The 12,981-nt window shown below is 43.7% G+C and overlaps 1 protein-coding gene across 1 annotated transcript in view; it reads left to right on the top strand.

Annotated features, from left to right (window-relative positions):
- The window catches only part of LOC311236221 (receptor-type tyrosine-protein phosphatase H-like), a 47,629-nt gene that overhangs the window by 16,705 nt on the left and 17,943 nt on the right, over positions 1-12,981 (top strand). The window contains exons 5-7 of the mRNA XM_084323869.1: positions 1,359-1,616; positions 9,780-10,031; positions 11,246-11,503. Coding sequence (XP_084179995.1) covers positions 1,359-1,616; positions 9,780-10,031; positions 11,246-11,503 — 768 coding nt within the window. The remainder of the gene's footprint in view (positions 1-1,358; positions 1,617-9,779; positions 10,032-11,245; positions 11,504-12,981) is intronic.

The raw sequence follows: 12,981 nt of genomic DNA, 5'->3' as shown, positions 1-12,981 counted from the left end.
CATTTTGTAATTAAAAGTGTCTCACTTGGTCATTCATTCAGGATTCCTGGCTCGATATTGATAGAGTTAAAAGTAAGAATATGCAAGATAATTACATTTTATTTGTTCATAATGAATATCACTCAAATATCTTTGAAATGTAATTGTTTAAAAAGTAATGTGAACAGCCAAACAAAAATCTGATCTGAGCAATCAATCAGAATTGAGCACTAAGGCTTGCAGTGTGAACGTAGCCCAAGACGTGATGATGATGATGATGATGATGATGGTGCAGCTGGGTAGTGTAGAGGTCTAACCACCTCAGAGACCCGGGGTTCAAATCCCAGTGTCAGCGGTACCTCCTGCTTGGTCAGTCGTCCCCACAAACACAATTGGCAGTGTTTATGGGTGGCAAGCCAGTGGGGTGTGAGTCCTGGTCGTTGCAACAGCGACTCCTACTGGGGCGCCTGTTCAGCAGGGAGATAGCGGGAACCTCCATGCATGTTACGCTCTCCCAGTGAAACTCCTTACCGTCAGGTGAAAAGAAGCAGCTGGCGACTCCACATGTATCGGAGGAGGCATGTAGTAGTCTACACCCTCCCCAGATTGACAGTAGGGTAACGCAACGACCAGGAAGCAAATTGGCATAACGACTCAATTGGGGGAGGGGAGCAAATGAGAACGAGAAAATAAAACACTAGTGATGATGATATCCTGAAGATTCAGCTTGATCAGTCTACTCATAATATGATTATATTATAACTCTGTATGATGGCATGTACAATAGTGCTGTATATATACCCTATATATAGACATTCATATATTATTTACTGCATATATTCATCCTCTATCCAACCCCCTAGTTATATGGGTTATATGCAGGTGTATAAGTAGGTATATTATACCTACTTATACACCTGCATATAACTCTGTATGATAGCATGTACAATAATGCTGTATATACCATATATATATATATATATGAATTCTTACTGTATACCTATCTACCCACATATGTCTGTACATACCTGCACATAATCCTTTTACATATAGATACTATATCTGTACATATCCCTTACCTACTCTTACTAGTTACCCTGCTGGCCAGTATGACTTACTACTACCATAGTGTCTTTATACCTGCATCACTGTACATATTAATACTACAACCCTGTACATGCATCGAATTAGCACTACTCAGTAGTACTAATTTATATATATTTATACCCAGTTTATCACCTGTACTTTGTATATTACTATTGCACTTTACTGTTACATTTGCACTCTGGTTGGATGCCAAACTTCTTTCCGTTGTACTGTACTTGTGCTGTATGATGAAAATACATTTTAATCTAATCTAATCAAACTCTCGCTCGTAGCTCCTGAAAAGGCGCAGGACTTCATGGCGGTAGAGCAGAACGACACCAGTATAACTCTGCAGTGGAGCAAAGTGAATGGCCTCCGCGACTACGTGCTCCTGTTCACGGGAAACGAGACGAACATCACGGCCCCAGAGGCCAACGTCACAGTGACCTACACGGTCTCGCCCCTCGTGATGGGCAAAGAGTACGTCTTCACTCTCTTCACTGTGTTTCAGGGCATCAGAAGCGGAGGGTCGGTCCTGAATGCAGTCACCAGTAAGACGCATACTTTTCTTTTTGTACTACTTTAGCTATGACAATTGTAACGTGTGCCATTAGCTGCCTTGAGTGAACCGATTTTCCAATGCGACAGAATTCACCTTTTCCAATTGATTCTACACACACGCACACACACAACTCTGCTACTTTATCCCTGCATTGTATACATGAACTAAAGCAGTGCAAATGTTTATTTTACAAGATAATAAAGTCCATATCTTGTAAATCGTATCCATGATGATTATGATTACGATTGCATACTGTACAAATAGTGTATGGAGGTACTATATTGTATAGTATATGTTCAAAATATGATCAAAATGGTGTCTCTACCTAGAAGATGAGAAATGTCCCGACGGTAATGAGAGGCCTCAAAGACGGAAGGTTTGAATCTTATCCTAATGTCAGCAGAAAGGGTCTAGGTCTAGGAATAATCCTTGTTGTGTAAAACAACACATATCTGTGATGCTGGTGTGGAAATAGTGGAATGCCCCTTTTAATGGAAACGGTAGTTTTGGGGTACATGAGGACTGGAAAGAGGCAGTCAAGGTGTTAAGGATAGTGTTGTCGGAGGACCCAATTCCAGAACGGAACGAGGAGAGGATAGGCAGACGAGACGTGGAGCCAAGGGTGAATTGTAACAAAAAGGTCTTTACTTCAAAAATGGGCAGTAGCAACAAACAAAGGATTCTCCAAGGGCAAGAACAAAAACTCAGCAAGGCTGGCAGGAAAAAGGATTGCAAAAACGAACTACAAAATAAACACTAACTAAAAATGATACTGTGACGTGAAAACAAAGATGAGCAGCAACAAAACATGGAACACTAGAATACACTTACTATTAAACTGGAGCACGACAGAATCAGGAACAGTGGACAAGAACACAACAGTAACAACGCAAGCATCAACCAAGGAACCGAAACAATGAACCCACAACAAGGGTAGGGAACACACACCAGATATAGGGGGAACAATTAACACTAGAGAGACAGCAGGGCAATTAGCAAACGAGACGCACATGTGGTGAGAACCAGGAAGGAAACGCACAAGAAAAATACTGAACACTAGACTGAGTAACATAACAACCATACAAGGAACTACTAAACAAGGAACATAACAATTAAAAGGGGAGCAAGAGACTAAGGCCATGTCCACACACGTATCTGGATATTTCTCTAAAAGGATATTTTCAGGCTCCGTTTAAAAGAAATCCTCATCCACACGACAAAAACTCGATCCAGACACGAACACATAAACGCATATAAATTGCTCCAACAAACATGCCGGGCCAGTAGGTGGCGATACGCGATATCTCAAATACCATAGCGGTACCGAGCAGACAGGACGATTGACAGATACAATGTCAATGTTGAGATCACAATCTCACGATTCTGAAACAAAATATGGCGAGAGTTTATCACAAACTGTTCCAAAGATATTTAATGTTTTGCTAAACATGTCTAGTATTGCGCCCGGCTTTAGACCAAATAGCAAATTCTAAATTGTGTTAATAGACGCCAGACAGAAGAGCGTCTGCACATGATGTGCTCTGATGTTGCAGATAGTTGAGGATGTTGGCATTATGCGTGAGTGGTCCTGACCTAATAACATTATTAGTTGAATGGTTACTGTACAGGAATTACAGGAATCATTTGAATATATGCGAGTTACATGAATATGTGAATATAGCTTGCCCGTGGACACAAACCTTCATACGCATTAACAGCTCCGTCTTTTAATACACACTTTTATCATACAGTAACATCAAATGTACAGTTTCTACGTCAAATGTATATACTCCCTTTTCTTGACTCCTTCTGTATCACAAACAGTACTGTATTTGCAAATCTGGTATGTCATAAATGTATAGATGTAGCAGTACTGACTATCTGTATGTCATGTATGTCATATATGTCTATATGAATTGAAAATGGGGGACCCTGATGGAAACAAGACAAACGTCTTTCTCAGGTCTGCATCCCCTTAACAATTGTATGTATTGAGCCGTACTGTATTGTACCCATTCTGCAATCTGTTAAATAAAGTTTTCATTCATTCATTCATTCAAATAAGATATTGAAAGATAAAGGATGAAGTTACAAAGGGAAAAGGGCAAATGCAATTACTCCTTGACAATGCTACAGTGCACAATAAAAAGAAAAGATCCAGGCGGAATTAAATATGCCTAGGAGTATAAAGGGTTTTAAACTGACGTCAAATCGGAGCAAAACAAGCTGAATCCGCTTCAAGAAGACGCATGGCATTGGGTATACTAATTACAACAAGACATTCATTAATTGCATTGTTACTGTTCACATAATTGGTGCCGTCTTCGCCCGTCACAGTCATAAGTAAGGATACAGTTTGAATGACATTTCAGCACCAAGGCGCTGTCCACCGAAGTTATTATACCTAATGTAGTGAGTCTTCTTGAAGCGGATTCAGCGTTTTTTGTTTAAAACCCATTGTGCGCTGTAGAATTGTCAAATAGTAAGTGCTTTTGCCCCTTTTCATTTGTAACTTCATCCTTCATCTTTCAATATCTTATTTGACGTTACTGTATGATATAAGTGTGTATTAAAAGACGGAGCTGTATGAATGTCTGTGTCCACGAGCAAGCTATATTCACGTAACTCACATATATATATATTTTGTATCCACTTTTTCTCCTTATTTTCTATTTTTCTCCCATCCCAATTTCGCCTCGCTAATTCTCCCTTCAATTCTCCCCTCCCCTGTCTCGAACATTGCTACACTATGCCTCCCACTGGTCGGCTGCAGTGAGGACCAAGCCTTGCATCACGTGTCCCCTCCGGTACACGAGGAGGCAGCTGTCACATCTTTTCACCTGAACAGCGCGATCTCTCAGTGACGAGGAGTAACGCGTGGGAGGCTCACGCTGCCCCCGATACTTCCTGATTCTGCTGTACAGGCGCACCAACCGACCTGTAGGAGTCGCTGTCCACAGCGTCTAATCCCCACCCACCGGCTTTCCCACCCCTAACACTGCCAATTGTGTTAGTATGAACGACCGGCCAAGCCGGTAGCAACGCTGAGAGCTGGGCTCGATACCAGCATCTCCTGCATTGGTGGCGAGCGCCTTGCCCACTGCGCTACTCGGCCGCACCACGTAACTCACATATTCAAATGATTCCTGTAATTCCTGTACAGTAACTATTCAACTAATAATGTTAAGTTATTAGGTCATCGGGCGGCTAGGTGGCGCAGTGGGCAAGGCGCTCGCCACCAACGCAGGAGATGCTGGGTTCGAGCCCAGCTCTCGGCGTTGCTACCAGCTTGGCTGGTCGTTCATACTAATACAATTGGCAGTATTAGGGGGTGGGAAGCTGGTGGGTGGGGATCGGACGTTGTGGACAGCAACTCCTACAGGTTGGTTGGTGCGCCTGTGCAGTAGAATCAGGAAGCGACGAGGGCGGCGTGTCCCTCCCACGCAGACCCTCGCCGCTGAGAGATCGCGCTGTGCAGGTGAAAAGATGCGACGGCTGCCTCCTCGAGTACCAGAGGGGACGCGTCTATATTAATCCCAGCCGAAGAGTGCAAGAGCGCTTCCGCATTCTTCACCATACGCCAGTACGGTAATGCGCATTTCCTTTTCCTTCACCCAGGTGCTCGCCGCGCATGCGCATGAGGTCGCCGCTTGGTTCGACGCGAGAGCCCCATTCAACACTAATCAAAGATGCCAGAAACACTGGTCAATCACATTAATACTATATGCTATTGCTACAGTATATATACACGCGACGCGTTAAACGCTGGTCAATCACATTAATACTATATATGCTATTGCTATTGCTATATATTGCTATTGCTATATGCTATTAATACTAATACGGTATATATATACACGCGATGGACGCAGCAGGCGATCACTGCTACTGTTATTCAGCCACGCCAGCCGCCGCGCCGCAGCCGTGCAAGAGGTACATGATTGATTGATTGTGTAGTGACTGTACATAATTCACACAGAACTGTTGTTGGGAATAGTAGTTCCCCCCGGACGATATTGTGTGTAGCACTTCCTGCCTCGAGCATTCATTCTACCTATCGATTCGACTACGTTGACATTGTTGTTATGCTGCTGTTGAATAAAGGAATTAGGTTCAACTTCGATACACCGCCTCCGACTCCTTTATCCCAACTACTGAGCTAACATGAAGCTAACTACTGAGCTAACATGAAGCTAACTGCTGAGCTAACTACTGAGCTAACATGGAGCTAACTACTGAGCTAACATGAGCTAACTGCTGAGCTAACATGGAGCTAACATGAAGCTAACTACTGAGCTAACATGAGCTAACTGCTGAGCTAACATGAGCTAACTGCTGAGCTAACATGGAGCTAACATGCAGCTAACTGAGCTAACTAAGAGGTACGCGATTGATTGATTGACATGTATTCCATAATATGTAAAGTACATGTGGTCCTTGTTTGGATAATATGTAAAGTACAGTTGACAGCTGCGTTGTGTTAACGTTGCAATGTACAGGGAAAACGTTATGGCGTTGCGAGTGAATCGCGTCGCGATAATATACATGTATTCCATTTCGGCGTCTGAGCGGGGGAAAAGAAAATGCGCATTTGGAGGGTGTTACCGGGGCCAATCAGGGCAAAATGCGGAAGCGCTCTTGCACTCTTCGGCTGGGATTAATATAGACGCGGAGGGGACACGTGATGCAAGGCTTCGTCCACATTGCAACCGGCTTGTGGGAGGCATGGCCTAACAACGTTCGAGACAGGGGAGGGTAGAATTGGACAATGCGAAATTGGGGACGGGAGAAAAATTGAAAAATGGGGAGAAAAAGTAGATACAAAAAAAAATGTATTAGGTCATCCTGGGACTTGTAATGCCAACATCCTCAACTATCCGCAACATCAGAGCGCATCAAGTGAAGACGCTCTTCTGTCTGGCGTCTATTAACTAAATTTAGAATGCAATTTGGCTTTTAACTGAAGCCGGGCGCAACACTAGACATGTTTAGCAAAACATTAAATATCTTTGGAACAGTTTGTGATAAGGACTCGCCTTATTTTGTTTCGGAATCGGGATATTGTGATCCCAACATTGCATTGTATCTCTCCGGCGAGAAATAAGCGGACAACGAATAAAACGTCACTTGCCACTTAAAGAAATCAAAAGCGTGTATTTAACAACCTCAAAATTTTCGAAACATGGTTTATATTAACTTAATAAATGAACGAAAAGTCTACTTATGTCAACGAAAATGTCCAGTAGGCCTAAAGCCCAACTTGCAGGTTAAACCCTACTCTGCAATTATGGGTAGTTTACATCATTGGTATCTAATTTAATTATTTATTTTTTTCCATTTGACGCCGGAAATTTCACTCAGAAATGGTTAAAAAGGTCCACGCACGAATAACATGCACAAGCAAATCTAAAAGCTTATCAGACGCTAGCACGGCCGTGACGTCACTTCAGGAAACGTATGCCTTATGCCCGTCCGGGTCATAGTACTACTGGATAATTGGCGCTGGCTAACGTTAGCATTATGTCTACTGTCGTGAACCATTTTAGATCGGGGCATGTAGAGGAGTTTGGGGAACGAGTAAAATCATGTGCAGGTCCTCTTCTCAGACCTGTGTGGCAAAGCACTGCACACGCATCATGCAAGCTACATGTCGCTGCATGTTGATCAATGGTGGCCCACTCGGTGCATCACAGTGGGCTACTATTGTGCTAACAACGTGCCGCGGCGTCCGGCTTGTCGGCCGGCATGAGTGCTCGATTTGGGGTGGTTCTCTCCTCTTTGTGTGCCCCCGTCCTCGCGGGTGTCCTGCCGGGGAGCTTGTGGACGCGACAACAGCGGCGGCCGTAGGGTGTTTGAGCCTGTAGCGTTAGTTAGCTCATAGCTATCGTGTACCACTAGCCTTTACGGGCTCGAGCACCCAATGGCTGCCACCGTTGTCGCGTCCATGGGCTCCCCGGCAGGGTACCCGTGGGGACGGGGGTGTACAGAGAGGAGAGAACCATTTTGGGGCGGGCGTTCATGCTGGCCAGCGAGCTGGACGTCGGGATATGTTGTTAGCACAATAGCTACCAAGCTAAGCTATGTTAGCTTCTAACGGTGTATACACAATATGTACAACGACACAATGATTTACATTATTACAAATATGGTAACGTGGTTGTGGCTTTTACAAATAGTGGTTAGCTTTAGAGATGGATGGCTATGATCACGGAGCAATAGTGTTGTTAGGTGAAACAGATACATTTTCATTCGGCTAGTAGTAGCAAGGCTCTCTGCCTGCAGTGCCTGCCACTAGTTGTGTGTGACTCTCAGAGCCCCCTGGTGCCCTGCACCTCTTGTGACGACATCATTTCGATTACACGCGCACGTTATGAACCATTGATTAAACTATCCACGTGAGTGGTGATTGTGTTGGGCAGACAAAATGTTTGATAAAAACGCTAAAACTGGGTCAATTTCAATAAACATTTTTCCTTCTTCATGAAAGTCACCGTTGGCCTAGTCCACATTGTTTATTGAACAAAAATACAACATGCAAGTTGGCCTTTATAACAGATACATCTCCGTTACACGCAAGCAACATCTGTTGGCCGAATCTGTCAGACGGCACATATACAGTGATGTTACATCCAGACATTTATGATACAAGATATACAAATATACAGTACTGCTTAAGAGGCAGAGATCAATAAAAAATATATATATATTAGGGCTGTCAGTTTATCGAGTTAATTAGATTAATTAATTACACAGCAAATTATCGCATTATGAAAATTAACTCAAAATGTATTACAAAAAAATAAAAAAGTTTAATAACATTGTTTTTTTGATCTCATTCATTCCATAAGAACGTAGAATACGTTGTAGTGAACCAAATGAGAATATCAATTACATTTTTTATATCTTTGACTGTGAATAACACTATGCTCAAATTGACCAGACCTGAAAAATCTAAGCAAATTAATAGATGGAAGATGATTAAACAGAAGGTTTTGTAGATACAGTACTGAATTCTGCCATCCGGACACATGCATTTTGAAATATGATTATAGAATATAGAATATCAGGCATAAAATGGTTATGCGATTAAAATGCGATTAATTAGATTAATTAATTACAAATCCTGTAATTAATTAGATAATTTTTTTTAATCGCCTGACAGCACTAATATACATTCGAGGGGGAAGAAACTGTATACTTCTGTCTGCCATTTCAGCACCAGGCACTGTCCATTGTTATTACCTGCATGCGCTTCAAGGCTACGGGCGCCTATTGCCATAGAACAACAGTCTGAGCATGCATAGTGAGCTGTGACGTCATCGTTTATCTAGACTATGCGTTTAAAGTGGCTACACGGATCCACTGAACCGATATTTTGGAAAATCTTCACTTTACAATGCGTTTTCGAAAATCTCTGTTTATGTTTCTGAAAACACTGTTTACGTGTGGATGAAAGGCCCAAACGTGGAAGAAAATGTGCGTTTTGCAAAAGATCTGGATTCGTGTGGACATGGCCTAAGTAGCAGGGGAAGGGCACAGAGAGACATGTAGACATCAAAGATACACCAGTGCACCAGGAGGGTATGCATGAGGGAGATAAGGGGAAGTTCAGGTGAATGTCCAGCAGGGGGAGGTACAGAGTGAGGAGCATAGTTCATGAGTGGAGGACTATTGTTCATGGGTGGAGGGATATTGTTCATGGGTGGAGGTGGGGAGGAGGAAGCAGCAGGCGAAGCCTGGCCAGGAAATGAAGAACCCTTACACAAGGAGTGGAACATAGAAAAGCACTGAGGGTATAAATAGAGAGCAGAGTTAAGGAAATACAACACTGGATCAGATGTCTTGTTTGTTTTCATTGTGGGTTTCAGGGATGACAACAAATCCTCCATTTGATTTGACTTGGGAGAGAAAAGGGTCATTTTATACTGTATTTCAGCAGTGGCTTGTGTTTTCACCCCACCAGCCTTTGTTGAGACCCTTTGACCTTTCTGTTGATCCCTTCGAAAAAACAATGTGAACTTGCAATAACTAGTTAAGATGAGCTTTTGACCTAACCCCCAGAATCCGTGGTGGTTCGTTATAGAGCTAATTGTCAATAGAGCTAAACCTTGTATTCACGGGACTGACTGCACACCTCATTTTTCATTCCTAGTTCCCCCGAATGCAGCAGGATTCAGAGCAGCAGCGGCGAACGAGACCAGTATAACTCTAGAGTGGAGCAAAGTGGAAGACATCCTCAACTATACACTTCTGTTCAACTCCAGCGAGATAAACATCACTGCGCTTGAAGACAAAGTGACACACACAGTCTTGAATCTCACTGCTGGGAATAAATATCCTGTTTCCCTCTTCACCGTGTTTAAGGACATCAGAAGCTCTGGGTCAAATATCAACGTGGCGACGGGTATGATTTGGACATTTGGATTTATTTCATATTGGGCAATGGCTGCAGTACACACAGAGTTGCGCTGTTGAATTGTAACCTGTCAAACCGATTTGAGAGTGACAACCAAGGATGTATGTGGGGGTACACACGCCTAAGCTCGGTTTTCACAGTACACACTGTGTCCCCCCCCCTTACACATTTATACTACATGGGTCCAATTGCACCCGAAAGTACGGAATTTCTAGGTGAAAAAGAGGAAACATGGTAAAGATTTAACAAAACGGTTCACTGTGTACCTTCACTTTCTGCCTTCACTTTGTTTAATTTCTATTTTTCAAGATAGACATGATTTATTCCATTCATGTCTTGATTTTTAATAGGTTATATATGTTTTCTTTTATTTTTTATACAGACATCACATTTTATCACAAACGATTTATTAGGGCGGCTACGTGGTGCAGTGGGCAAGGCGCTCACCACGAATACTGGAGACTGGGCTCGAACAGGTACGCCTCCCTGTTTGAGCCCAGCGCTCCACATTGCTTTCAGTTTAGCTGGTCGTCCGCACTAATACACATTGGCAGTATTAGGGGGAGGGAAAACTGGGATCGGGCGTTGTGGACAGCGACTCCTACAGGTCGGTTGGTGCGCCTGCGCAGTAGAATCAGGAAGCGACGGGGGCGGGGCCCCTCCAAAGCGCAGACCCCTGACGCTGAAAGATCGAGCCGCGCAGGTGGAAAGATGCGACTGCTGTTACCTCGAGTATCGGAGGGGACTCGTGCTATGTATGACTTAGTCCACATTGCAGCCGGCTTGTGGGAGGCATGAAACAGCGTTCAAAGACAGGGGAGGGTTGAATTGGATGATACGAAAATTGGGATGGGAGAAAAATAGAAAATGGGAGAAAAAGTGGATAAAAAAAAAAAAACGATTTATTGATAAATGTGATCTAGCAAAGGTAAATGGCAAATATTAATCATGTATGCTGTCTAGATGGCTTGTAATTGAGATAAAGTTAACACCTGTTAAGTGTCTTTACATTAATCGGTATGGCTTTATTGTTTTAAAATCACAATAATGTTGTGGGTCCACCAGACAAAATGTGAACAAGGTTTAACAGGCTCAGCAGTAGACAACCCTCTGCGCCCTTACCTCCCTCTGCGTTAGAATGAGGATGAAATCAAAGTACGTCATTCGTAGGGCTTGGTAGTGAGTTTCCTTCTTTTCTTCAGCTCCATTGCAGGTGGCTCAGGTCAGAGTGGCGCAGCGCAATGTCATCAACATAACCCTGCAGTGGAACCAAGTGGACCAGAGCTCCAACTACACGCTCTTCCTCAGCAATGGGGAAACTCGAGAGATTCCTCACGGAATTCATGACATTCTGACGTACCAGGTCTCACCTCTCAGAGCCGGAGCAGAGTACAATTTCACCCTCTACGCTGTGTTTCATGATGTTCAGAGCTATGGATTTACAGTCTTCACAGTAACCGGTATGTTAACTTTCTTTAAGAGGCGGGGGGGGGGGGGGGGGGGGGGGGGGGGGGGGGTTCCCACATGCAGAATATCGATCCAGTCTTCATCTGAATGGTCACCTCTTATCATCAGAACTTCTGTCCAGGATAGTCTATCCACTCCCTTAAACACAAGTAAACGTAGCAGTCGGGATGCACCGATATCAGGCTGATACCAGGCTAAAACTGTAACGATGTGGGGGTGTATGTAGGACCCAATTGCAGACAAGTGGAGACGGCAGCAAGTCTAAGGGTTTTAATGACACAAAACTAATAGAGAACAAGGGACCAAAAAACGAACAAAACAAAACCTCTCAGTGAAAACTGGAAGAGGGGAAAAGTAAACAAGCAAACTCTAAGTACTAACATGAGGAACACTTACTTGACAACATGGAATGAGCAACATAGACAGAGTAGTTGAGACAATGAACCGACACAGAGAACAGGAAACAAGGAACTCAAATACACATGAACAAACGAGAAACGCCTCGGATGATTAGAACTGGAGACACTTGGGAGGGGAAACAGACTGAGAAGAACTACAAGAAAACAACACAATGAACTACAACTATGGAAGACAAGACAACCAACACCAGACACCAAACAAGCAGACAACACTAAACTGTGAACCTAATACAAGACAGAAACACTAGACTAACAGGGGAACGAGAGAGAGAGAGAGAGAGAGAGAGAGACAGGGTATTTTATTGGTATCATATATCAGGATGAGGGCAGCTGGGAGGCGCAGCGGTCTAAGCGCTCGTCACCAACGTGTGAGACACCGGTATCGAATCCGGCTGTCAGCGTTGCCTCCGGCTTGGGCCGGCCGTCATACTGACTCAATTGGCAGAGTCAGCGGGAGGGGAGTCGATGGGTGGTAATCTGGTCGTTGTAAACAGCAACTCCTACAGGTCGGTCAGGGCGCCTGCACAGCAAGGACAGGAGATGTCAAGGGTAGTGTGAGCCTCCCACACGTTACACCTCGCCAATGAGAGTCCGCGCTGGCAGGTGAAAAGAAGTGGCTGGCTGACTCTGCATGTATCGGAGGGGACATGCGATAGATTCTTCAACCCTCCCTACGACCGACCAGTGGGGGGCACATGCGAGCAACGATCAAGACAGGGGAGTGGGGAATTGGCACAACTAAATTGGGATGGGAGAAAAACAGAAAAAGAAGGAGAAAAAGTGGATCAAAATAATATATATCAGGATGATACCAGGCTACCACATACCAATGTGAGGTGTCAGAAATCAAATCAAATCAACTTGATTTTCTGCATTGTTGACAGATAGAAAGATGTGAGCTTTCTATGATGGAGAACATTTTATTTTATTATTACATTTTCCAGTGTCCATGTGCTGCTTCCATTACAGTTTTTTGGTGAACGTTTCATGTGAGATTTACATGATTCCACTTTTGCTTTCATATGTGTAAGGCTACATTCACACTGCAAGTC

The sequence above is a fragment of the Notolepis coatsorum genome (assembly GCF_963971535.1).
Source record: "Notolepis coatsorum genome assembly, chromosome: 10".
Classification (NCBI taxonomy): Eukaryota; Metazoa; Chordata; class Actinopteri; order Aulopiformes; family Paralepididae; genus Notolepis; species Notolepis coatsorum.
The sequence above is the reverse complement of the archived record's forward strand: the minus strand, read 5'-3'. Positions and strand labels throughout refer to the sequence as shown.